Source organism: Pongo abelii, chromosome 6 (genome assembly GCF_028885655.2).
Source record: "Pongo abelii isolate AG06213 chromosome 6, NHGRI_mPonAbe1-v2.0_pri, whole genome shotgun sequence".
Classification (NCBI taxonomy): Eukaryota; Metazoa; Chordata; class Mammalia; order Primates; family Hominidae; genus Pongo; species Pongo abelii.
This window is the reverse complement of record NC_071991.2, coordinates 140221831-140249799: the sequence shown is the minus strand read 5'-3', so window position 1 is coordinate 140249799 and position 27969 is coordinate 140221831. Positions and strand designations below refer to the sequence as shown.

General features: G+C 37.6%; 1 long non-coding RNA gene and 2 gene segments (V, D, J or C); all 3 read right to left on the bottom strand.

Moving 5' to 3' along the window:
- Positions 1–27969, bottom strand: part of LOC100935916 (T cell receptor beta constant 1-like) — a 288343-nt gene that overhangs the window by 150938 nt on the left and 109436 nt on the right.
- LOC129060505 (uncharacterized) lies at positions 225–11481 on the bottom strand. Its single transcript, XR_008527286.1, has 3 exons — positions 11282–11481; positions 7157–7335; positions 225–476 (listed from the first exon to the last, which is right to left on the bottom strand). It is a non-coding gene; the product is annotated as an uncharacterized LOC129060505 (long non-coding RNA).
- LOC129060500 (T cell receptor beta variable 25-1-like) lies at positions 15655–16310 on the bottom strand. The segment is given in 2 exon segments: positions 15655–16137; positions 16262–16310. Coding segments are annotated over 2 exon segments (399 nt in total).

Below are 27969 nucleotides of genomic sequence, written 5' to 3'. Positions count from 1 at the left end.
CCCGCATTGCCAAGACAATCCTAAGCCAAAAGAACAAAGCTGGAGGCATCACGCTACCTGACTTCAAACTATACTACAAGGCTACAGTAATCAAAACAGCATAGTACTGGTACCAAAACAGAGATATAGACCAATGGAACAGAACAGAGCCCTCAGAAATAATACCACACATCTGTAACTATCTGATCTTTGATACTGTCAACTGAAGAATGAGGAAGTTCAAATTTGGAAGGGAGAGCTTTATTTCTCATTAAGGGTTGCAGCCTGCAGTGTGGCCATTCTGACAGGCTGGGAAGCACAGCCTCTGGCCAGAAGCCAGAAACACACATCTAGGGAGGGGCAAAGGGAAAAGAAATACATGATGAATGGAATGGCCAAATATAGATATTCAATAAGCTATAGGAGGAGTCAGGAACATTAATAAAAGGAAAAACATGTACATCCACAGTTGAGTTTCCTGCCCCTTCATGGAATTCCTGTAAAAGAAAATGGCCATGTTAGCATGATCTGGGGGTGGAGTTTTCAGCTCTCTGACATCAAAAGGTGAAGCAAAGGACACCAAAAGCCTCACTACACATCCTCCATAGACTGGCCAGAAACACTGGTTGGTGGCCTCTTACCAGGCAAAAAGGAGAGGCAGCATCAGACTTTCTGTTGCTTTTAGTGGTGGAGTCTTTTCAAAGGGCTGGTTTGTGTTTAGCCTTTAGGGAAGAAAACCTCATCACAGCTCCAAGAGAGAGGTATAATCAGGTGTGTCTGACCCCTCTATCCTGTCCTGGCCAAGAACTCAACGTTCAAGTTTACTCTGAGGTGCCCTTGTCCCAGAGATGGTCCTTTCAGTCAGTTAGTGGGTATAGGATTTTATTTTTAGCTTATAATTCTGAATTATGTCTTCATAAATACATTTCTGTTTTAAGTAAATGCTTTATCCAGCTGAACACATTTTTTTTTTAGCAATTTCTCTTCCTATTGGCTACTAGTCTGCTTCCAAAAGAGGGAATAATTTTAGGGAATGTAATTCTTGGAGTGATCCTGTAGTTAAATATGTAACATAATATTCTCCCACCTGCTTCTTTTTGTTGCAGCTGCCTCCTTGCTGGGATGGTGCTGGTGCATATGTTTATGTGTGTGAATCTGGGAGTAAGTTCACTTGAGGATAGGGTCTGAGATGGGGAAAATAAATATGCTACTCAAGCCCTGTTATAAATAGAATAAATTCCACATTGAAATTTCCTCAAGGGGTTTACTTCCTATGATCCTTTGTCTTTCCCTTCCTCTCAGGAGCAAGATGTGGTGTATTCCTGTGGCTTAGCAGAGGTGAAGGCCCACCCTGATGGCTCATTGAGTGGCAGTGTGGAGATTCACCAAGGGAGTAGCTCCCCACTGAGCCCAGAGATTGTTGTGAAGTCCCTGAAGTTGAGAGGTGTGGCATTCATAGAAATGAGCCAATGTAGAAGTTTAAACCAACTGCATCTGTCCTTATATAAGGCATCATCAGAGTAAAGGTATTTTTATTCCTGTGTTTCTCTTCAGCATTTTCCACAGAGATTTTCTTCATCAGCCTCCTATTTTAACCTGCTTAGCAATAAGGCCCACTCTTAACTAGGGAAGGGAGATGAGACCTAAGACATGAGATAGTTAATAATTCCAGGGTAAGTAGGAGATGGTGAGGCATAAGTGCAGGGTCAATTCCATATAGGCATATTTGGGTCTTTCATATTATTGAACAGATATACATCTATGTGTACCATAGTACTAGACTCTGGGATACAAGCATGAACAACAAAAAGAAGGTCTCTTTTCCCATGGGGGCTTATGATTCTGTATTCTGTATATCATTCCTAGTCCTACTACTGCAGTTACAAAGGTAAAAAGATTTACAGTCCCATCTTTCAAAGACCATACTTGCCTAGAAAGAGTCAGACATGACCAAAAAGCCATAATATAGTAACAGACTTTAAATTGTTGTAAGCACATAGGGAAAGAAACCTCCATATCTCCCTGGGAAGAAAGGACTTCACAGAGGTAGTGTGGGTTTAAGTAAGATTCGTAGGAAAATGATTTCCTGGTAGACCTAGGCTGGGGGACCAGCCTATGCAACATCTAAGAGAATATGATATTTTTGGAGTTTGCAAAGAGTTCAGTAAAGCTGGAGAGTATCGTTAAGAAGAGACGTGAATGGCTGAAGAGGAGCATAAATTTCCAGATAGGATTAGGATGTGTTCTCTCTCAGCGCCTTTCTGAGACAGTATTTTCTACCCATCCCTTTCCCAGTGCTTAGGCCAACCCCATTGACTAATATAATGGATTTTATGAAAAAGTTTACTAATATTGAACTACCCTTACCATCCTGGAGCAAATACCAATTTGTAGATTATTTTCTAGTGTCGTTATTTGATTCTCTATTATTGAATACTTTTTTATCAATACTAATCAGTGATGTAAGTCTATAGTATTTTTTTTTTTTTTTCATGGAGTCTCACTCTGTTGCCCAGGCTGGAGTACAGTGGCATGATCTTGGCTCACTGAAACCTCCGCCTCCCGAGTTCAAGCGATTCTCCTGCCTCAGCCTCCCGAGTAGCTGGGACTACAGGCACATGCTGCCACACCTGGCTAATTTTTTGTATTTTTATTAGAGACAGGGTTTCACTGTGTTAGCCAGGATGGTCTTGATCTCCTGACCTCGTGATCCACACCCCCTCTTAGCCAGTCTATAGATTTTTTTTTTTAAGGCACAGTTTTGTTGAGTTTTGGTATAAATATTAAGCTCATGTCATGAAAATAATTGAGAAATTTCTCCTACTGTTCTATACTTTGCAATGTTTTAGGTATTCTCAAAGTCCCTGATTTTAAAAGGTGTGGAAAAATCCCTGTAAGAAACTATATGGAACTGGCACATTTCTGTGAGGAAATTCTATTACAAATTTCTTTATTTCTTTTGTAGTCATTGTTTTGTTTAGGCTTTTTATCCACATTAGGGTCAGTTTTGTTAAATTTATAATGTGAGCCATTTAATTTAGGCTTTTAGGTTGTTTGCAGAGAATTATACAAAATATTGTTTTTAAAAATAGACTTTATCGTGATACTTCCCTTTGTCACTTCTGTTTTAGAATATTTGTCCTCTCTGTCTGTTGGCTGGCAAACAATTATCTCATTTGCTTATTTCTTAGTTCTATCATTAAAAAATTTTCTACCTTATTAACTTCTGCTTTTATATTGATCAATCCCATTTTTTTGCTTCCATCCTGTTCAGGATAAATGACTGAAATGAGTCTTAGGGGCTAAAAATCAAGATGTTGGCAGGTGGTGTTCCTTTTGTAGGCTTTATGGGAGAATCCATTTCTTTGCCTTTTCCAGCTTCTAGGTGCCATCTGCACTACTGGGCTCAGGGCCCTTCTTCCATCTTCAAAGTGTGTCTTTCATTCCGATCTCTACTTCCATTGCTCACATAGTCTTTTTCTGACTCACATCCTCTTGCCTCACTCTTACTACATGCACCAGACATAGTACTAGATTCTGAGATATAAGCATGAACAACAAATAAAGGTTTCTGCTCCCATCAGGCTTATAATTCTGTATCCAATATATTGTACCACGTCCTACATACTGGATTTACAAAGGTAAACGAATATATAGTCCAATCCCTCAAAAACCATACTAGTCTAGGAAGAGTCAGACATGACCATAAATATCATAACATAGTGATAGAAGTTGAAGTTTGTTTAATTTGTTATAAACACGTAAAGAAAGAAAACTCTATATCCGTCTGGGAAAAGAGAGAGGACTTCACAGAGGTGGTGTGGTTTTAGGTAAGATATTTTAGGAAAGTATGTGACGATATTGAGCCCACTCAGCTAATCAAGGAAAACCTCCCCATTTCAAGATCCTTAACTTAATGACATCTGCAAAATCATTTCAGTAACGTGAGAGAACATATTCACAATTTTCAAGGATTCAGATCTGAATATTTTGGGAGATTATTATTCAGTCTACCACAATGTGAAAATCTCTAAATAACTGCAGCAATACTTCTGAGAGAGAAATGTTTAGATAACTGAGATCATATCTTAGCTAGGGAAGCAAGAACTGATAAAACCCTGGTTTGTTCAATAAATATTTAAAGAGCACCTACTTTATTCAGAGCCTGTAATACTGTTGAAGATATAAAAATTAAAACCTTGGACATGGTCCTTGGCCTCATTGAGCATATTTTGTATTAATAATTTTAAAAACTATCATTATAAGTTAAACAATGAAGTGTGTGATACTCTATGATTGTAGAAGCTCTGGGTACCATGGGGTATTTACCACACATAGTCAGAGACTCAGGCATGATGATTATGCCATTTAAACATGAAGGATTAGGAGTACAGATAAATAGGGAGAGAAAGATTATTCTAGCTAGTGTGAACAGCATGTGTAAAGTCTCAGGAGTGAGTGAGAAAGTACATATGGAGCTTTGGGAGAGCTGAGGGATTATGAATATTATTAGAGCATAAGTATGCAAAAAGTGGGTAAAGAGTAGGTGAAGACTGGATAGGTATGCAAGGGCCAAATCATGGAGGGTTTTAAGAATTTGTAGTTTGGAAGATTTTTTTTCTTTTTTACAAAAAGAACTTATAGGCTAACATTTAGATATAAAGAAGACTGGTCATAACCCTAAAGTCAATGGAAAGGAAGTGTTTTCAGCTGCAGAGAATTAACTGAGTTAGAACAGAGAGTAAGACATCAGGTAGGTGGATATTTGGTAGGTGTTGAAGTAACTCAGGTCAAAGAAGTAATTCAGGTCAAAGACAGTGGTTGCCTGAGCTAAGGCAGTATTCATTGGGATAGAAAATAGTGGTTGAATTTGAGAGGTTTTAATAAACATAAATGTTAAAGATGTGTTTATTGACCAATGTAGAAGAAAAGTGTGACAGAAGAGGTGAAGATATTCTGGGGACTCTAGCTAAAGCAATTGAGTGAATGCTTGTACCACTTAGGGATCCCAGTGACACAGAAGATGCATGTCACAACATACCTTAGGGTGATTTATTGTCTCAAGAAGCTAGAGAGGCAGGACTGGGACAAGGATGAGGAAAGGCATTGCAATGAATGTGTTTGGGATCTGAATAGGGGATATCTTGTCTGAGGAGCAATAAACCTGAAAGGGCAGAGTAAGGACCTTAATACATATAATTTAATCTCAGAAATAGAAAATGATACTATTTGAACTGGCCATAGACTTAGGAACGTTTTCTTGACTTCTGTACTCACTAGTAGAGCACAAGGAGGTATGGGAAATATTGCCTTTTGAAGTCTGTTGCAAGGTTGCTGCTCCGGTCAGATTTCCCACACAAAAAATCTCATGTTAAAGGTTCTGGAAAGGTCTATTCTCTCCTCCTGTGAAAGAAGTTCTTTCTCAGAATAGGGTGGAGCCTCTTGTGGGTGGGCACTCCTCCCTTTGAGACTGCTATTTTGTGCGGTGAGCACATGCCTGTGCAGTGCTGTGGAGTGACGGCACAAGGACACAGGGACACCCGAAAGGGAGTTGCAGATTTCAGAGCCCAAAGGGAACTTCTATTTTTTGCTGGGAAATATTTTCAATAGGGATATGTCTCTAATCAACAATGTCAGTGTTAACTGAATAATGAATCGGCTCTAATTCCAACCCTGATTCTTGTAAAAACCAGTATGAAATCTTGGCACATATCCGGAGAACTCCTTTCCTGTCTCTGCAATCAGGTGTCTTGGAGTCTAGGTGGCTTCAGCTTCTATGAGCTGGGGTTTATGAGCTGAGGGGACAGAAGACAGAAAGAGAGTCGAGGAGAGAGCCTGATGCTGCAGTGTCCAGGAAGGAACCTGGGCTGTGGCCAGGCAAGCTCAGAATAAGAATTTCCCAAATGTTTCCAAGACGCACTGCCCCCAGGAAACAAAAGTACATGCAAGGGAGGAATATCCAGCTATGGTGGAATGAAGAGGTCAGCAAAGCTCCCCATAAAATAAGTATAAAACTCAAACAATTCTCATCAAAAGGCAGGAATTTTCTTTTTTCCTTAGGAGTACAAGCTGTTTGTTTCTGTACCAAGAGTAAGGCACACATGTTTTCATGGCTGTGGGCTGTGAATAGTAATTTGAATTATATTTTATGCAAACACTTGTTTAATGCACATTTCAGTATAAGCCAAAATTACTATAATTTTGTTACTACAAAAATTTTTATATTATACTGCTATATAAGCTTAGTTGAAAGCTATCTCATTTCTTTATTATTTATTTAAAATTGACAAATAGAAATTATATATATTTATTGTATACAATGTGATATTGTGACATTTTGATATATATATACATTGTGGAATAATTAAATCAAGCTAATTAACATATGCATAATCTCATATATTTATTTTGTTTTGACTTTTTTTGGTAGGAACACTTAAAATCTACATTCTTAGCAATTTTCAAGAGTACATATATTATTAACTATAGTAATCATGCTGCATAATAGATCTCTAGAACTTCTTTCTGTCTGATTAAAACATGTACCTTTTGACCAACATTTCCCTATGTCCCATGCCTCCCTTCCTGAAACCCCATCCCAGTGCTTGGCAATTACCCTTCTACTCTGTGCTTCTGTGGATTTGACTTTGTTGGATTCCATGAATAAGTGAGACCATGCATTATTTTTCTGTGCCTGGATTATTTCACTTAGCATATTGTCTCCAGGTACAAACATGTTGTTGCAAATCATATGATTTCCTTTTTCTGTAGGGTTGAATATTTTTCCGTTTTGTGTGTGTGTGTATGTGTGTATGTATACACATATACATATAAAGAATATATATACGTATACAGAATATATATCATATATTCTTCGTCTAGTCATCCATTGGTGGAAACCTAGGTTAATTCTGTATTTTGGCTATGTGAATAATGCTTCAAGGAACATAAGAGTACATATATTTATTCAACATACAGATTTCATATCTTTTGGATTTATATCTGGAACTGGAATTGCTAGATTATATGATAGTTCTATTTTTAATTTTCTGAGGAACCTCCATACTGTTTGTCAAAATGGCTATACTAATTTACATTCTGTATTAGTCAGGGTTCTCTAAAGGGGCAGAACTAATAGGATAGATGAAGAGGAGTTTATTAAAGAGTATTTACTCACACAAACACAAGATAAAGTCCCATAATAGGTCTTCTGCCATCTGAGGAGCCAGGAAGCCAGACTGAGTCCCAAAACATCAAAAGTAGGAAAGTTGAGAGTGCAGCCTTCAGTCTGTAGCCGAAGGCCCAAGAGCCCTGGCAAATCACTGGTTTAAGTCCAAGAGTCCAAAAACTGAAGAACTTGGAATCCGATGTTTCAGAGCAGGAAGCATCCAGCATGGGAGAAAGATGAAGGCCAGAAGATTTAGCCAGTCTAGTCCTTCCACATTCTTCTGTCTGCTTTTATTCTAGCCATGCTGGCAGCTGATTAGATTGTGCCCACCCAGATAGAGGGTGGTCTGCCTTTCCCAGTCCACTGATTCAAATGTTAATCTCCTTTGGCAACACCATCACAGACACACCCAGGAACAATACTTTGCATCCTTCAGTTGAACCAAGTTGACACTCAATATTAACCATCACACATTTCTACCAACAATGTACATGATTCCCTTTTCTGCACATCCTTATCAATGCTTGTTATCTTTTTTCTTTGTAGTATTAGCCAGTGTTCTTTGTAGTATTAGCCAGTGTAACAGTTGTGAAGTGATATCTCATTGTGGCTTTAATTTATATTTCTCTGATAATTAGCGATGATGAACATTTCTTCATTTGTATGCTTTCTCTTGAGAAATGTCTATTCAGGTCATTTGGCCATATGTTAATTGGGTTGTTTTCTTGATAATGAGTTGCTTGAATTTCTTATATATTTTGGATATTAATCCTTTTTCAGATGTGTAGTTTGCAAACATTTTCTCCCATTTTGTAGCTTGTCTTTTTATTCTGTTGATTATTTCCTTTCCTTTCCTGTGCAGAAGCTTTTTAGTTTGATGTAATCCCACTTGTCTATTTTGATTTTTGTTGCCTGTGCTTTTTCAGTAATATCTAAAAATTATTTGCCAAGACCAGTATTAAGAAACTTTTCCCCTATGTTTTCTAATAGTATTTTTAAAATTTCATGTCTTATGCTTATGTCCTTAATTTATTTTGAGTTGATTTTATGTTGTAAAATAGAAAGACCAAAATCCAACTATTTTCTGACTATGGGAAAATCACTTTAGATTTAAAGACACAAATATATTGAAAGTAAAGTATGGAAAAGCATATGTCATATTAGTAACCATAAAAGCTTGAGTGGCTATATTAATATCAGAGAAATAAATTTTAAAGCAAAAAATATTATTAGAGAAAAACACTTCATAATGATTAAAGTTTCAACCTATATATGTGTATCAAATGATATAAAAAACATATACAAAATATATATTCCTTCTATGTGTTTGTGCATATGTATTTTTTATATTTATTCACACATATATTTATCCTTTAAGGTGCTTTTAATTTCTTACTATGGATTTTACTAACAATGTCATTTTCTCTCAGCCAGATGACTTCCTCTAATATTTCTTGTAAGACAGGTCTGCTAACCACACAATTCTGTAGCCTTTGTTTATCGGGGAATGTCTTTATTTCATTTTCATTTATAGAGGATAGTTTTGCTGGATATAGAATTTTTGGTGGAATTTTTTTTTCTTTCAGTGCCTCTCCATTATCTTCTGATCTCCATTGTTTGTGATTTAACGTCAGAAATGATGACTTCTGATTTAAAGTCAGGTTAATTGTATTGCTCTCCTCTTTCAAATGCTGAGTCATTTTTCTCTTGTTGAGAAAATATATTGATTTCAATACATTATTTGTGGATTTTGGCTTTCTGAAGTTTAACTATAATGTTCTAGACATAGATATCTTTGTGTTTACTGTGTTTGAGAGATGTTAAGCTTCTAGGTTCTTTTGATTAATGTTTTTCAACAAATTTGAGAAGTTTGTGGCCATTATTTTTTCTTTATCTTTCTCTCACTTCTCTCTTTCTGAGACTCCAATTTTACATATATGGGTATGCTTGATGGTACCCACAAATCTCTAAGTTTAGTTACTTTTAGGATAGAAAGCATGTGCCTGTACAGCATTGCGGAGTAACTCCTGGGGCCTAACAACAGAGTCCCAAAGTACATAAAGTAAAAATGACAGAAATGAAACAAAAATAAAACATACCAAAATTATAGTTGGTGACTTAAATCCTCCAGTCTGAAAAATTGATCACACCAACTAGACAGAAAGTAAATAAGGGTAAAAAGACCTGAAAAACACTACTAAACTATTTGACTTGATGATTTTAGAACACACTATTCAGCAACAGCAGAATGTACACTTTTTCAAGTGCTCATAGAGTATTTCCCCATATAGATTATATATTATATAATAACATACAGATAGGAGGATTAAAATAATTCAAAGTATATATTATATAATAACATACAGATAGGAGGATTAAAATAATTCAAAGTATATTCTCTCATCACAGAGGGATTTAATTAGAAATAAAACAGAAAGAAGCTGGAAAAATCACAAATATTTGGAAATTAAACATCATACTCCTAAATAACTCATGGGCTTCAGAACGAATTTCTAAAGAAATTATGCTTTTAACTAAAAAACTAAAAATATATCGATCTACATGGAAAGCCGCCATGATTAGAGGGAAATGTATAGCTTTAAATAACTACATTTAGGAAAACAACTACAAAAGTTTCCATCGTAATCTAAACTTCTACCTGAAGACACTGGAAAAATAAGAGAAAAGTCAACCAAAAGTAAACATAAGGAAGAAATAACAAAGATCAAGTTATGCCAGGCGTGGTGGCTTGTGCCTGTAATCCCAGCACTTTGGGAGGCTGAGGCGGGTGGATCACGAGGTCAGGAGATCGAGACCATTCTGGCTAACACGGTGAAACCCCGTCTCTACTAAAAAAAAAAAAAAATACTAAAAATTAGCCAGGCGTGGTGGCAGGCACCTGTAGTCCCAGCTACTCGGGAGGCTGAGGCAGGAGAATGGCGTGAACTCGGGAGGCGGAGCTTGCAGTGAGCCGAGATCGCACCACTGCACTCCAGCCTGGGCGAAAGAGTAAGACTCCGTCTCAAAAAAAAAAAAAGGAAAAAAAAAGATCAAATTAAAAATCAATTCAATAGAGAGTAGAAAAATAATAGAGAAAATCAATGGAACTACAACTGGTTACTTGAAACGCTGTAAAATTGATAACGCTTTAGTCAGACTGAACAAGATAAAAAGCAAGAAAATAGAAATTGCAAAGTCAGGAGTGAAAATGAAGAATACAATTACTAACCCTATAGAAATATATGGAAATGTTATGAACAACACTATGTCAATGAATTTCACAACTTGGATGAAGCAGACATATTCCTAGAAAGACATAAGAGTAACTTGAGAAAAAAAGAAAGCCACATGTCTGGATAGACATATTAGAAGTAAAGAAATGTTTTAGTAAATAACACCATATAGAGCAGAGGTCAGCAAAATTTTTTAGTAAGGAGCTAGATAGTAAATATTTTGGGCCATATGCAACCTCTTGTCAGTTCTTTTTCTCCTATTCCTCCTCTTCCATCTTCTAACACTTTAAAAGTATAAAATTTATTCTTAGTTTATGAGTCATACAAATATAGGCCATAGCTTGACTTTTACATGTGAGCAATAGTTTGTCACTCCATGTCACAGAGAAAAGCTCAGGACTAGCTGACTTTACTGGTAAATTCCATCAAATATTTAAATAATAATGCCACTCCTACAAGAAAAAAAAAACTTTCACAAAATAAAGAATAAGAGATTATTCCTAAATTCATCCCAGTTCAGTCCACAATTTCCTAATTCAGCCTAACAGGTCAGAATTACTTTGATACTAAATAAAAAGAAATCGCAAGAAAACTACAAACTAGTATGTCTATGGTCTCCATAAAATATTAGCAAACCTCATGTAGCAATATATGAAAAGATTATATACTGTGACCAAGTGGAATTTATCCCACCAATGCAAGATTGGCTTGACATCCAAAATCAACTAATGTAATATACCATATTAACAGAATAAAAACATATCAGATTATTATCTCAATGTATGCGATAAAATAAATTTGACAAAATAACCTGTACCCAATCATAATAAAGTCTCAACAAATTATGAACAGATTGAACCTTCTCTTTCTGATTAACAGCATGAAAGAAATAAACACTCACCTTAAACATGAAAACTTGAAAAGACTGAATGCTTTGACTATAATATTGGTAGCAAAGTAACAATGTCTGTTTTCACTACTTTTATTCAACATTGCACTGGAGATGTCAGACAGTACAGTCAGATAAGAAATTGCAATAAAAGGCATCCAGGTTGGAAAGGAAAAAGTAAAATTCTTTTTAATCTCAGACTACATGATCCTGCATGTAAAAAAAAAAAAATCCTATGAAATCTACAAAGAAACTTCTAGAACTAACAAATCCATTTAGCAAGATTTCAGGATACAGTATGTATAGCAAAAATCATATGTGTTCTAATACTAGTAATAATCCAAAAGTGAAATTAAGAAAAATATTTTTATAGTTGCATTATAGAAAATAGCACTTTGCAATATATTAAACAACAGAAATATAAGACCTATACATGGAAAAAATATAAAATGTTGAGATAAATTTTAAAAGATCTAAAAGAATGGAAAAAGCATTCCATGATCATGGAGGACTCAGTATTGTTAAGATAGAAATTATCTCCAAATTTATCAATAAGTACATGTCAATCCTTCTCAAAATTCTAGTAGTACCTTTTGTAGAGATTGACTAGCTGATCCTAAACCTGTATGGTGATACATAGGACTTGAATAGTCAAGGAAATTTTGAGAAAGAAAAACACAGTTAAAAGATTTACACCAGCCAATTTAAAAACATATGATAAAGCTGCAATAATCAACAGAGTGTGGTATTAACATAAGATCAGCAAAGATCAGAAATAAACCCATCCACTATGGTTAACTCATTTTTGAATATGGTGTAAAGTTAGTTTAATGATGAAATAATATTTTCAACAAATAGTACAGAAATTACACTATGCAAAAATACTAATACTATTAATAATGCTCTTGGATCATTACCTCACACCATACCCCAAAATTAACTCAGAGCATGGTGTATACCAACTATAAAAGCAAAAACTATGAAACTTCTAGAAGAAGACAGAAAAAAAATGACTTTGGCTTAGTTATTTCTTAGAAGTAACAGGAAAGCATAATTCATAAAAGATAAATTGAAAAATTGGACCTCATCAAAATAAAAAATGGTTTATCTTCAAAGTCACCTGTTAAGAAAATGAGAAGACAAATCATAGAGCAGGAAAAAATGTTTGAAAGTCATATGTCTGATAAGGGACAGTTAAAACTCAGTAAATAAAAAGACAAACTGTCCAATTAAAATGATTAAAGGATTTGAATAGGTATGTCATCAGAGGTCATATAGGAATAACCAATAACCAAACAAAAAAATGCTCAATATCATTAGTTATTAGAGAAACAAAATTTAAAAACCACAGTGAGATGACACTACACATTTGCCAGAATGACGATTATTAAAAAGGACCAAGTGTTGGAGAGGATGTGAAAAACCTGGAACCTCACACATTGATGATAGAAATGTAAAATGAAATAGCCAATTCTGAAAACATTTTACAAGTTTTGTTTTTGTTTTTAATTTATTATACCCTTACCCTATGACTCAGTAATTCCACTTCTAGATACCTACCAAAGTTCATAACTTCACAAAGACTTATTTATTTATTTTTATTTTATTATTATACTTTAAGTTCTAGGGTACATATGCACAACATGCAAGTTTGTTACATACGTATACATGTGCCATGTTGGTTTGCTGCACCAATTAACTCGTCATTTACATTAGGTATTTCTCTTAATGCTATCCCTCCCCACTCCTCCCACCCCACAACAGGCCCCAGTGTGTGATGTTCCCCGCCCTGTGTCCAAGTGTTCTCATTGTTCAATTCCCACCTATGAGTGAGAACATACGGTGTTTGGTTTTCTGTCCTTGTGATAGTTTGCTCAGAATGATGGTTTCCAGCTACATCCATGTCCCTACAAAGGACATGAACTCATCCTTTTTTTATGGCTGCATAGTATTCCATGGTGTATATGTGCCACATTTTCTTAATCCAGTCTTATCATTGATGTACTTTTGGGTTGCTTCCAAGTCTTTGCTATTGTGAATAGTGCCGCAATAAACATACGTGTGCATGTGTCTTTATTGTAGCATGATTTGTAATCCTTTGGGTATATACCCAGTAATGGGATCACTGGTTCAAATGGTATTTCTGATTCTAGATCTTGACGAATCACCACACTGTCTTCCACAATTGTTGAACTAGTTTACATTCCCACCAACAGTGTAGAAGTGTTCCTGTTTCTCCACATCCTCTCTAGCATCTGTTGTTTCCTGACTTTTTAATGATTGCCATTCTAACTGGTGTGAGATGATATCTCATTGTGGTTTTGATTTACATTTCTCTGATGACCAGTGATGATGAGCATTTTTTCATGTGTCTGTTGGCTGCATAAACGTCTTCTTTTGAGAAATGTCTGCTTTTCACTTCTTTTGAGAACTGAAGCAGATGAAGACTTCTTGTGTTAGCATAGTGATTAATGAGATGCTGGAGTAGGAGTCAGCCCTGTAGACAACAAGTGCGGACTTCAGAGATAGAGGGACAGCAGGTACAGGGTCTCGGATAGGTAAGAGAACATGGACTATAGAAAATGGTCAAAAGTTCAGGATTGCCAGGATGAAAAATAGCTAGAATAACGTGTTCAAGATAAGCTAATTTCTGGAGTCCAGATCACAAAATACCATTAAGCCAGGTGAAGAAATTTAAATTTTATCTTGAATATGAAGGAGAAGCATGGAGAAATGGTAAGGGGATCCAGTAGCATGATCACATTTGTCTACAGTTACCCGTCAGCATCTTGGGGAATTGGTTCCAAGACCTCCCAAGGATAACAAAATCTACAAATGCCCAAGTCCCTGATAAAAAATGGTATAGTATTTACATATAATCTATGCATATACTCCCATATACTTTAAGTCATCTGTAAATAATTCATAGTACCAAATACAATGCAATGTTATGTAAGTAGTTGTTATACTGTATTGTTTAGAATAATGACAACGAGAAAAGTCTGTATGTGTTCAGTATAGACACAATTTTTGAAAAAAATATTTTTGATCTGTGGTTGGTTGAATACAGGGATGTGGAACTCATGAATACAGAAGGCCAACTCTCTGATGCATATCACTTTTGCAAGAAGGCCAGAAGGGTAAGGCATGAGGCTAAGAGTTTGGTAAGGAGGGGTTTTTAATCTTCTAGGTGTTTGCTAAGGACACCTGATCATTGGAGATGAGCCTCCCAAGATGATGATGTCTCCAAAAGAGGATATGCTATTGGGAGGATGATGAACTCTGTTGGGGACAAGTTGAGTTGAGGAGCCTATGAAATATAGAGGTGGCAATATCTAGTAGGCAGCTAGAGAATAAGTTTGAAACTAATGAGACATATGCTTCAAGTAATAGATTGGATGATATTGTCTAAGATGTATGTATAGGTTAAGAGGAAAAGAACAAAAAGTCCAGAAATAAGGTCAAAATAAGGAAAATGAGAATAGAAAGAACCCACAAAGAAGAGTGAGGAATGGCTAGTATTGTAGAAAACAAACAGAAAAGAATGAACAAGAAATGACTTTTACAATAAAATATGTATTATGTTTTCTAGATTCTTTTCTAACATATTAAAGCTACTTTTTAAGGAGGCAAAACCAGGACAGAGACTCTGTGACTTTACTTTTTGGTAACCTCAAAACAGAGATTTCACATCTGAGCTCAGAAACCAGGGCCCCACAGCAGTCTATACTTTTGTGAAAAATAAATCTATTCAGGGTCCCAGGTCTGATCTCATGTGGATAGAGAACACTTCCCTGAGATTCAGCATATCTAAGACAGAAGAAACACCTAGCCATGGGATGGTCTTCCAATGGTAAGTGTAGTCTCCAAAGAGATTTAGGGCTGAATCCAGGGACATTGTTAAAGACTATTCTTTGCCAAAGTTGGAGCCTTTTCTCTTCCTTAGGCCTCATGCAGATTTAGCTAAAATTACATTTATTTAGAGGGATATTAGTGAAAATAATCATTAATCATTTATTTCAAGTGAAAATAAAATTTTATTCTAAGTTCAAAGTCATAGATTGAGGAACTGAAGACGTCAGGTGCAGGACTGGGGTCAGGAAAGGGCAGGGACTTTGTGTGGCTGTGTATGAAGGAACAAGTTTAACATGAGGAAGGAACCATGAACCAGAGATAAAGACAGCCTGTGCAGAAAGTCAAATGATCCTTTTCCTGTTTCTTAGCTGACAAAGACTTTCTTCAGCTAGCCATAAGGTAACTGTCAAATATTATCACATTTATCTTGAAGGATAAAATTTGTACAAGCTCAATTGAACAATAACAACTAGAGGCAAGGAAAAAGTCAGCTAGGATGATTGTGGGGCTGGGTCATTTCTCAGCTTGTTAGAGACTGAGCCAGAAATAGTCTTTAGTCCAGACTGTTACTTAAAGCACACTGGTCCCTCAAAGCTGAGGAGTCTGGGAAGATTTGCAGGGGTTTCTGTAGTTTAAGATGAAGTTTCTGGAGGCAAGATGTCCTCACCTTAGAGGTGACCCTTTCTGTGCAGAGTGTCGGTATCCATGTAGCACTGTGTATTCACTGCTGGCACAGAGGTACTGAGAGGTATGTGAGGGCCTGGCAGACTCCAGGGTCAGGGGAAAATGCTCCATCCTTATTCTGGAGACCGTTGACTCAGAGGAAAGATCTCCCTTCTCTGTGGAATTAACCCCATAGGAATAGTGGATGAGGTGTAGTTCCATTCCTGGATCTTGTTGATACCAGTACATTTTGTCATGGCCCATGGCTTGAGAACATTCCAGAGTGATCTTCTTTCCTGTCCCTATAACAAGGTGTCTTGGGGTCTGGTAGATGTCAGCTTCCATGAGGCCTATGGGAAGAGACAAAAATTGGCAACAGAGTTCGCGATGGACTTTGATACTGAGCCAGGCACAAACCCAACACAGAGGAAGTATTCCTTCTAGATTTTGGAATGAACTGTGTCTATGACTTACCTGCCCCCAGAAAATAAAAGGCCACGTAGCGGAGGAGCCTGATAGTCATGGCACAGTTGGGGCTAGAGAGGATGTCTCCCAGTAGTGGAGAAGCAGGATGGGCTCTTGATAAAGTCATTGTGTGTGTGTGATGACACAGCCCCTGCAAACATCCTGGGTCCCACAGCCATCCTGTTGAAGCAGTTTCATCTATGTCCTTTTAACCCATCAAATGACTAATATTTTTGTTCACTTCCCTCATCCAAAGTAGGCTTGATGCTTTGCTTATCTTAACTCAAGTCTTTAATATTCTTACAAAACATTCCATTGCAACTGTTTTATAAGCTATGAACATAAAAACTACATAGCTTTGAATGCCTATAATAGGAAGATTTTACCTAATTAAAAAGGTTGAGAAAGGAAGTGGAATTTGAGTTGAGTTCTGAAGGATGAACAGGAATGAACTCTGCAAACCCAAGAGAGAAGAACATGCAGAAGAGGGAACCAGTGAACAGCGTGGCTTGATCAGACAAGGAGCAGGAGAACTTGTGAGCATTAAATGGGGCAATCTATTTATACAGACACATGTAAAGAGCTTGGAGCAGTAATTGGAATTCATTGAGTCCTCAGAAAATATGGTGTTATTATTGTGTGATAATAACTTTCTCAGTCTCATTTTTCACTGACTTGGTGTTCAGGCTTTATCAGCTTAATCAACTTAGCCTTTGCCTAGGAGGATTTTAGTCCATCTGCCTTTAATTGCACTATCAATCATGACAGAACAGAAAATACAATCCAATACATGGTTTGGTAATACTGCTAAAAATGGTTTGGGTGCTGCTGCAGTAAACAATGTCTAAACCAAGTGCCATTCTCCCTCCGCCCTTTCCCCCATTTTTTCTTAACGAAAAAGTCTTTGGTTTTGATTGTGAGATACAAAGATTAATCCCAGAATTTCTCCCAGCTTTGTCCACTTCCTTTGCCCTAGTTCATTAAGATCTACAGTTGGTATTTACTAAAATTTTTGTTCACATGATGCTGACATGGGGTTTGGGTTTTTACGATTATATCTCTAGTATTTGAACACCATGTCTTCAAGTCTGTATGTATTTACATGTAACACATGTGGGTCCCTGCTTACTCTCGCTCTGTCATGTGTCACGAAGGAATATAACAGTTTTGATTTACCAAACCCTGAAATACTCTTGTCCTATCAGGGCTCCTTTAAGACAAAAGTAACCATTAAAATCATTAATGAGATTTGGCCTTAGACTTTACTATGAAATCTGGTCTTAAGAATAAGTGCTGAGAACAGAAAAAATAAATTGAATTTTACTGCCGCCTGCTGAAAAAAAGGTGTTAGAGGTTTGGGGAGATTCTGACAAATTTTAAAAAAACAGGAAAACGGGAGGCTCCCAGTTGTTCTCAGTGTGAGATGACTTAAGGATGAGTGATGAGTTGATGAAAGTCTTCAGCAGTGACTGGATGTAAAATCTATACCTCACAGTAGAAGCAACTAAAGAAAGGAAAGAAGAGAAGTGCTCAACCTGGGCTTGGAAGTAGTTATGAGAGAGTCTCAGGTCCTAGTCAGATGAAGGGGTACTCGAAGGCAGAGGTAACTATCCACTTCTTGCTGCCCAGTGCAGGAATAACTCATGCATAGCTTGCCTTTTATTGATGAAAACACTTTCCCCAAAGACTACCTTTCTGGTTTAGATAGGGAAGTCCTCTGGAGAAGGTGCTGGGAATTGCTAAGTGTGAATAATTACAGAGACAGACATTATTATATATAATTCTTGTATATATCTCTATACATTTTTGCTCTAGTAAAACCCCCTTTCTCAACGGAGGCTTCTTGATTCTCAGGACTTTGTAGTCCTTCCAGTGTCCATGAAGTTTGCATAGGGAAGAGATACCAAGAAAGACAAGAGACAAAATGCAGTCTTAATATTCAGCCAGGAGGGAAAGATCTGGAACCAGAATGTGGCAATGCTAAATTAAGACTTCATATTGTGGCAAAGGACTCACCTGTCTTCAGATGAGGCAGAAGGGAGAAAGGCTGAGGGTTCTGGTCTCCCAAATAGTGATAAACATCTCCTAGCTCAGGGCTCTGGGACCACATGGAAGTAGGATTACCTCTGAGGTTTCATTTCCCATGCCAAGAATAGCCTGTACCATCACGGTTCCTGTTTTCACAGAATAGAGTTTGATTCCAGAGAATCACAGACACTGACTATAGGGCATGTGTGTTGAGCTTTTATGCAGTGTCTTATGTCAGAATCCCACAGCAAGGGTTTTTGTGAGCTTCAGCACCATATTCTCAACCCAGTGGTCCCTCAGTATTCATGGGGGATTAGTTTAAATCCACTGATGCTTAAATCTCTTATATAAAATGGCATAGTATTTGCATATAACCTAGGCACATCCTCCTGTATACTTTAAATCAACTCTAGATTACTTATAATAGCTAACACAACGTAAATGCCATGTAAATAGTTGGTATACCTCAGTGTTTTAAATTTTGTATTTTTATTGTTGTGTTATTTTGTAATTTTTAAAATATATTTTTCATCTGAGGTTGACTAAATCTGCAAATGAGGACCCCATTGACAAAGAGTGCCAACTATGTACTCTACCAGCATTCGGAAGTTCCAAAGGCCCTCAAACACAGCATGCATAATTCATTCCCCTCCTTCCTTCTAACTCTGCTTCTTTGCCTGTAATACTAAAACTAGGACTCCAGGCATAAACTTAATTTATTAAATATTCTAATTAGACTCACTTAAATATATGAGTATATAAATTTGTGTTAACAATTAAAACAACAAATGTTTCATATATTTTCATATATATACATCCTCCTTTGCATGTCTTCTTTCTCAGAACTCAGATTCCATTAAGAAAAACAGCTTTGATTTCCCCGAACATTCTCCCATGTATGTTTGGGATTATGTCACTTCACCCTAGTTCTCAATCAATCATGTATTACCATCAGATATTAATATCAGATAATAATTGTTACATAAGTCTCTATACATTTTTTGTCCAGTAAAACCCCCTCATTTTCCAGCCTTCTCTTAACCAAACATATTTTCTTTGTTTTAAAAAGACTTGTAGATGGGAGGTGTGGAGGACTTAAATACACATGTACCAGACCTGGATTGCTCCGGTCTGAACTCAGATCACGTAGGACTTTAATCAGTGAACAAACGAACACTTGATAGCAGCTACACCATTAGGATGTCCTGATCCAACACCGAGGTCGTAAACCCTGTTGTTGATATGAACTCTAGAATAGGATTGCACTGTTATCCCTAGGGTAACTCGTTCCGTTGATCAAATTATTGGGTCAATATATGTATAGTAATTCACTTAAACTGGTTTAGTCTTAGCATAGGTTGCTCGGAGGTTAAATTATGCTCCGAGGTCACCCCGACCAAAATGTTTAATGCAGGGACAGCAGTTTAAGGCCTGCAGGCTTATTTGAGCTTTGTTTGCATTAATAAATTAAAGCTCCACAGGATCTTCTCTTCTTATGTATTCATGTTCGCCTCTTCACGGGCAGGTCAATTTCACTGGTTGGAAGTAAGAGACAGCTGAACCCTTGTGGGGCCATTCATACAAGTACCTATTTAAGGAACAAGTGATTATGCTACCTTTGCACGGTCAGGGTACCACGGCCATTGAACATATGCCACTGGCAGGTGGTGCCTCTAATACTAATAATGCTAGAGGTGATGTTTTTGGTAAACAGGCAGGGTAAAATTTGCCGAGTTCCTTTTACTTTTTTTAACCTTTCCTTAGAGCATGCCTGTGTTGGATTAACAGTATAGGTAATAATAAATTTGTTGAGTTGTTTATTAATATTAGGCTGTTAATTTGTCAGTGGGTTATTCTGGTCTGATGTAGGCTTAAGCACTGAAGAATATTTCATGTTACTTATATTATTGCATCTATAAAGTAATAGATTAGTCCAATGTGGTGTTAGGAGTTCAGTGGTGTGATTAGAATTTAGAGTGGTTGGATGTTGAGCTTGAATGCTTTCTTAATTTATGGCTGCTTTTGGGCCAACTATGGGGATAAAGTTTTTTACTCTCTACATGAAGGTTGTTTCCTAATGTCTAAAGAGCTGTCCCTCTTTAGACTAACAGTTAAATTTACAGGGGGATTAAGTGACTCTGTAGGTACATTTAAAGTTGAACTAAGATTCTATCTTGGACAACCAGCTATCACTAGGCTCAGTAGGCTTATCACCACTACTCATGAATCTCCCCACTATTTTACTACATAGATGGGTGTGTTCTTTCAGCTGTTCTTGGGTAGCTCGTCTGGTTTCGGGGGCCTTGGCTTTGGTTCTCTGTGTAAAGTTATTTCTAGTTAATTCATTATGCAGAAGGTATAAGGGTCTATCTTTGCTATTTTATTCTTGGTTAACTTTTTCATCTTTACCTTACAGTACTATGTCTACTGCGCCAGGGCAAAATTTCTATCACCTATACTTTTGTTTGGGTAAATGGTTTGATTAAGGTTATTTGGTAGTACTATTAGTTAAGTTTAGGGCTAGAATTGGCACAAGGTGGTCAGATTATGGTGAAATCTTGGGTGTAAGCCAGATGCTTTGTGTTAAGCTACACCTTGGTTCATCCAAGTGCACTTTCCAGTACACTTACCATGTTACGACTTGTCTCCTCTATATAAATATGTAGGGGTTTTAGTTAAACTAATCTCTAAATTAATACTTGAGGAGGGTGACGGGCATTATGTGTGTGCTTTATGGCTTCATTCAATTAAGCACTCTGGCTCTTAATATACTGCTAAATCCTCCTTGAGCCCTTAGATTTCATAAGGGTTGTCATGAGATTTTCTGGGTGTAGAAAATGTAGCCCATTTCTTACCACCTCATGGGCTACACCTTGACTTAACGTTTTTATGTAGATACTCGTGCTTACTTTGTGACTTTTACTAGGGTTTGCTGAAGATCATGGTATATAGGCTGAGAAAGAGGTGGTGAGGTAAATCGGGGTTTATCCATTATAGAACAGGCTCCTCTAGAGGGATATAAAGCACCGCCAAGTCCTTTGAGTTTTAAGCTATTGCTTGTAGTGTTCTGGCGAATAGTTTTGTTGATTTAACTATTGGAGTTTAGGGCTAAGCCTAGTGCGGTATCTAATCCCAGTTTGGGTCTTAGCTATTGTGTCTTCAGAAGTATTAAAGCCTCCTTCATAGTTTATTTTATTTCAGCTAGGGTTTTATACAACTGAGATGAAGCTTAGCTTTATTAAGGATAGATCTAAAACACTCTTTATGCCGAGTTCTATGAGCTCGGGTTAGTCGTATGGCTGTGGTGGCTGGCATGAAATTAACCAACCCTGGATATTAGTATAGTTTAGTTAAACTTTTGTTTATTGCTAAAGGTCTATCACTGTCGTTTCCCGTGGGGGTGTGGCTGAGCAAAGTGTTTTGAGCTGCATTTGTGCATGCTTGATACTTACTCCTTTTGATCAAGGTGATTTACAGGTACTTTCACTGGGATGGGGCTGCTTGCATGTGTAATCTTACTAAGAGTTAATAGAAAGGCCAGGACCAAGCCTGTCTGTTTATGGGGCTGTATAAGCCCATCTAGACATTTTCAGTGTCTTGCTTTAAATAATTAAGCTACATTAACTGTATATATGTTAAATGCAAAATTGGAGTATAGAAGAAGATACAGGCAATATGCACAGTTGTAGGGTTCAGGGATTTAAAGTTGAGTTAGCAGGAGTTGGTGGAGTAAATATTAGTACTGGCAAGTGGTTGGTGTACAAGGTGACAGATGATGCCTTTCAGGGTGTGTAAATTTAGGGTATGGGCTTAGTAATGGATGGGTGTGCATGTTAGATATAATTGTTGTAAAAGTAGAATTAGATTGGCAGGGGATTAGTTTCCTAAAAAAATTTGCATTAGTTGAGGGGTAGCTGTTGGGGATACCCAAAGCTAAAATACAAATATTTTGGACTCTGGTAGAGTTGAATTAAGGCTTACTTGTTTTTGAAGTTTGGCAAGGTGTCTTTTTTCCTGGGTTGATGAAGTCAGAGATGGGGGAGGGGGTTGCAGATTTTCATTTTAAAAGACCAATAAGGGGAGCAGTTGTGTGTGTTTGTCTATTAATTACTGTTATGTCCTTCAAGCATGAATTAATTAGCACCTTAGGGTAGTTATGCCCTGTCGGAATATTGAATTTAGGCGCAATTAATATAGGTGATTGGTAGGAATCAAAGACAAGTCCGGCTGCAGGTGATGGGGAGGGGACCAGGCCTTCTGTGATGTGATAGCATACCCAAAAGTTAAAATACCAAATGCATGGCAGTGTTCCCGTGACTGGTTAATAGGGTGATAGTCACTGGTCCATCGAGATGTCTACTCTTAACTAAAGAATATATATAGCCTTGTGAAGAGCCAGTATAAAAACAAAACCAGCACAAGACAAAGATACCCTCTTTCGCCACTCCTATTCAACATAGTACTGGGAGTCCTGGTCAGGGCAATCAGGCAGAAGGAAGAAATAGACATCCAAATAGGAAGAGAGAAAGTCAAACTATCCCTATTTGCAGATGACATGATTCTATATCTAGAAAACCCCATAGTCTTTGCCCAAAAGCTGCTTGATCGGATAAACAACTTCAGCAGTTTTAAAATACAAAATCAACATTAAAAAAGTGGCATTCCAATACACTAAAAACATACAAACTAAGAGCCAAACCAGGAACGTAATTCCATTCATAACTGCCACACAAAACAAATATCTAGGAATACAGCTAACCAGAGAAGTGAAAGATCTCTACAACAGGAATTACAAAACACTGCTCAAAGAAATCAGAGATGACAAAAACAAATGGAAAAGCATTCTATGCACAGGGATAGGAAGAATAAATATCATTAAAATGGCCATACTGGCCAAAGCAATATTAGATTCAATGGTATTAGGTTGGTGCAAAAGTAATTGTGGTTTTGGGAATTTTAAATCATTATAACTAGGCTCAAGCACATCTTTATTAATGAAAATAGGAACCATTACAATCAACACATTTTTTGCCAATGAGAAATGAGTTTGTTTATTCCTGTAGCATAAAAATCTATGCTTTGGAATTCAACAAACTCTTGGAAAGCATTTTCTGCATCTTGCTGGCTGTGGAAGCGTTTCCCTTGCAAAAATTTGACAAGATGCTTGAAGAAGTGGTAGTTGGTTGGTGAGAGGTCAGGTGAATATGGCAGATGAGGCAAAAGTTTGTAGCCCAATTTATTCAACTTTTGAAGCATTGGTTGTGCAACCTGCACTCGGGTATTGTGGACAAGAATTGGGCCCTTTCTGTTGACCAATACCAGGTGCAGGCATTGCAGTTTTTGGTGCATCTCATCGATTTGCTGAGGATACTTCTCAGATGTAATGGTTTTGCCAGGATTCAGAAAGCTGTGGCGGATCACGCTGGCAGCAGACCACCAGACAGTGACCATGTGTAGGGCCCAGCCCCACAGGGTCGGTGGGTTTTCTCCTCATGTGCAGAGATGAGAGAGCGTAGAAATAAAGACACGAGACAAAGAGATAAAAGAAAAGACAACCGGACCCAGGGGACCACTACCACCAAGACGCAGAGACCAGTAGTGGCCCCGAATGCCAGGCTGCGCTGATATTTATTGGATAAAAGACAAAGGGGCAGGGTCAGGAGTGTGAGCCATCTCCAGTGATAGGTAAGGTCACGTGGGTCATGTGTCCACTGGACACGGGGCCCTTTCCTGTCTGGCAGCCGAGGCAGAGAGAGAGAGGAGAAAGAGAAACAGCTTACACTATTATTTCTGCTTATCAGAGACTTTTAGTACTTTCACTAATTTGCTACTGCTAACTAAACGGCAGAGCCAGGTGTACAAGATGGAACATGAAGGTGGACTAGGAGCGTGACCACTGAAGCACAGCATCACAGGGAGACGGTTAGGCCTCCGGATAACCGCGGGCAGGCCTGACTCATGTCAGGCCTTCCACAAGAGGTGGAGAAGTAGAGTCTTCTCTAAACATCCCCGGGGAAAGGGCGACTCCCTTTCCCAGTCCGCTAAGTAGCTGGTGTTTTTCCTTGATGCTAACACTACCGCTAGACCAAGGAGCCCACTGATGGCCCTGTCTGGGCATAACAGAAGGCTCGCACTCTTTTCTGGTCGCTTCTCACTATGTCTCCTCAGCTCCTATCTCTGTATAGCCTGGTTTTTCCTAGGTTATGATTATAGAGCAAGGATTATTATAATGTTGGAATAAAGAGTAATTGCTACAAACTAATGATTAATGATATTCATATATAATCATATCTAAGATCTATATCTGGTATAACTATTCTTATTTTGTATTTTATTATACTGGAGCAGCTCGTGTCCTCGGTCTCTTGCCTTGGCACCTGGGAGGCTTGCTGCCCACAACGTGACCTTTTTTTGGTGCAAGTTTGGCTTTGGGAAGTGCTTTGGAGCTTCTCGGGCCAACCATTGAGGTGATTGTTGGCAGTTGTCATATAAAATCCACTTTTCATTCCATGTCACAATCTGATCAAGAAATGGTTCATTGTTATTGCATAGAATAAGAGATGACACTTTAAAATGACAATTTAAAAAAAGTTTTGCTCATTTCATGAGGCACCCACTTATCGAGCTTTTTCACCTTTCCAATTTGTTTCAAATGCTGAACAACTGTAGAATGGTCAACCTCGAGCTCTTTGACAACTTCTCGCCTAGTTGTAAGAGGATCAGTTTCGATGATTGCTCTCAACTGGTGATTGTCAACTTCTGATCACCCGCCACTATACTATGCATCTTCAGGGCTCTCGTCTCCTTTGAAAAACTTCTGGAACCAACACTGCACTGTATGTTCATTAGCAGTTCCTGGGCCAGATGCATTGCTGATGTTGTGAGTTATCTCTGCCACTTTGTGACTCAGTTTGAACTTGAATAAAAAAATCACTCAAATCTGCTTTTTTTCTAACACCATGTGGATAGTCTAAAATAAATACCAAATAAGTAGCAAGTAATAAGTAATTAGCAAAAAACGTAAAGCGAAAATGTGCATTAAAACAATGTGTAACATAACCACATTTACTTAAGAATGTATTTCAATACCAAATGGCAAATTTAAACAATGCAAAAACTGCAAATACATTTGCACCAACCTAATATTCCTATCAAACTACTAACGACATTTTTCACAGAATTAGAAAAAACAGTATTTTAAAATTCATGTGGAACCAAAAAGCCTGAATAGCCAAGGCAATCCTAAGCAAAAAGAACAAAGCTAGAGGCATCATGTTACCCAACTTTAACCTATACTACAAGGGTACAGTAACTAAAACAGCATGGTGTACTGTACAAAAACAGATATAGACCAATGGGATAGAATAGAGAGCCAGGAAATAATGCCACATACCTACAGCCATCTGGTCTTTGACAAAGCTGACAAGAACAAGCAATGGGGAAAGAACTCCTTATTCAACACATGGTGCTGGGGATAACTGGCTAGCCATATGCAAAATATTGAACTAGATCCCTTCCTCATACCATAGACAAAAATCAACCCAAGATGGATTAAAGACTTAAATATAAACCTAAAGCTATAAAGCCCCTGGAAGATAACCAGGGAAATATTATACCATCCTAATCATATGACTTGACAAAGATTTCATGATGAAGGTACCAAAAGCAATTTCAACAAAATCAAAAACTGACAAATGAGACCTAATTAAAGAGCTTCTGCACAGCAAATGAAACTATCAACAGAGTAAATAGACAATCTACAGAATGGGAGAAAATATTTGCAGACTATGTATGCATCAGAGGTCTAATATCCAGAATCTATAACGAACTTAAACTTACAAGCAGAAAACAGATAACCCCATTAGAAAGTGGGCAAAGGGCATGAACAGACACTTTTCAGCCAAAGGTATACATGTGATCAACACGCATATGAAAAAATGCTCAACATCACTAATCATTAGAGAAATGCAAATCAAAACTACAATGAGATACCATCTCACACCAGGCAGAATGGTTATTATCAAAAGTCAAAAAATAACAGATCCTTAAAGGCTGTTGAGAAAAGGGATTGCTTGTATGCTGCTGGTGAGAGGGTAAATTAGTTCAGCCATCATGGAAAGCAGTATGGTGATTCCTCAAAGAACTTAAAACAGAACTTCCATTTGACCCAGAAATCCCATTATTGTGCATATACCCAAAAGAATAGAAATCATTCTGTCATAAAGACACATGCACACAGATGTTCATTGTAGCACTATTCACAATAGCAAAGATATGGAATCAACCTAAAAGGCCACCAACAGTAAGCTGGATGAAGAAAATATAGTACATATACATCATGGAATACTATGCAGCCATAAAAAGAATGAGATCAGCATCACAGTTTTGTACATAACTGTTTATTATAACAAACCTGTACATGTCCCCATGAACCTAAAATAAAAGTTAAAGAAAAGAAATATGAAGGAACATAACAACTATGATAACTTTGTAATGCATAAACTATCACACACAAGAGAAAAGCTGAATCTTTGTCTACAGAAGTTGGAAAAACTGTTATAGATAAGCTCATCTTTGATCTGAGAATTAAAGGATATGTGAGGATTAGCCCGGCACTCAAGATTTATTTCAAACAATAGATGTTGGTGAGGCTGCAGAGGAAAGGGAACACTTATACACTGTTGGTGGGAATGCAAACCAGTTCAGCCACTGTGTAAAGCAGTTTGGAGATTCCTCAAAGAACTTAAAATGGGGCTACCATTTGACCCAGCAATCCCACTACTGGATATATACCCAAAGGGAAATAATTTACTCTGTCATAAAGATACATGTACCCATTATGTTCATTGCAGCACTATTCACAATAGCAAGGACACTGAATCAACCTAAGCACCCATCAACAGTGAACTGGATAAAGAAAATGTGGTACATATACACCATGGAATACCATGCAGCCATAAAAGAACAAAATTATTCCCTTTTCGCAACATGGATGGAGCTGGAGGACATTATCTTAAGCAATTAATGTAAGAACAGAAAATCTAATACTATACGTTCTTACTTTTAAGTGGGAGCTAAACATTGAATACACGTGATTGTAAAGATAGAAACCATAGACACTGGGGTTCACTAGCCGGGGGAAGGAGGGAGCAGGGCATGGGCTGAACAACCACTTGTTGGATTCTATGCTTATGGCCTGGGTGATGGGATCGTTGGGACCTGAAGTCTCAGCATCATGCAATTTACCCATGTAACAAACCTGCACAACATGTGCCCATTAATCTGTAATTAAAGTTGAAATAAAAAATTAGTTCTGACAAAAAAGGAATAAAGAAGCTCATTTCAGATGAAGGAAAGAGCTTTGGCAAAGGTACACCTGTGCAATTCAGCCTGGTATATTCAGGGAAGTATAAAAAGTTCAGTTGAGCTAGAGTCTAAAGTGCTGGAGTGAATTCGGCCAATTTAGCCAGATGTTTAGTTGGAGAACCATTTCTGAAGGGCTTTGTGTGTTGTGTGAGGAATGTCGTACATGGTCATGCTGGTGGCAATTTGAGAAACAGGGTAAGGGAAAGGGGTAAGAAGCTAGTAAGCCAGGGAGAGGGCATTGCATTTATTTCTAGGCAGTGGATGATGAGGGTCTGCACTGAGTTAGAAGCAATGAGGAGGGAGAGGGGTAACTGAATCAGATA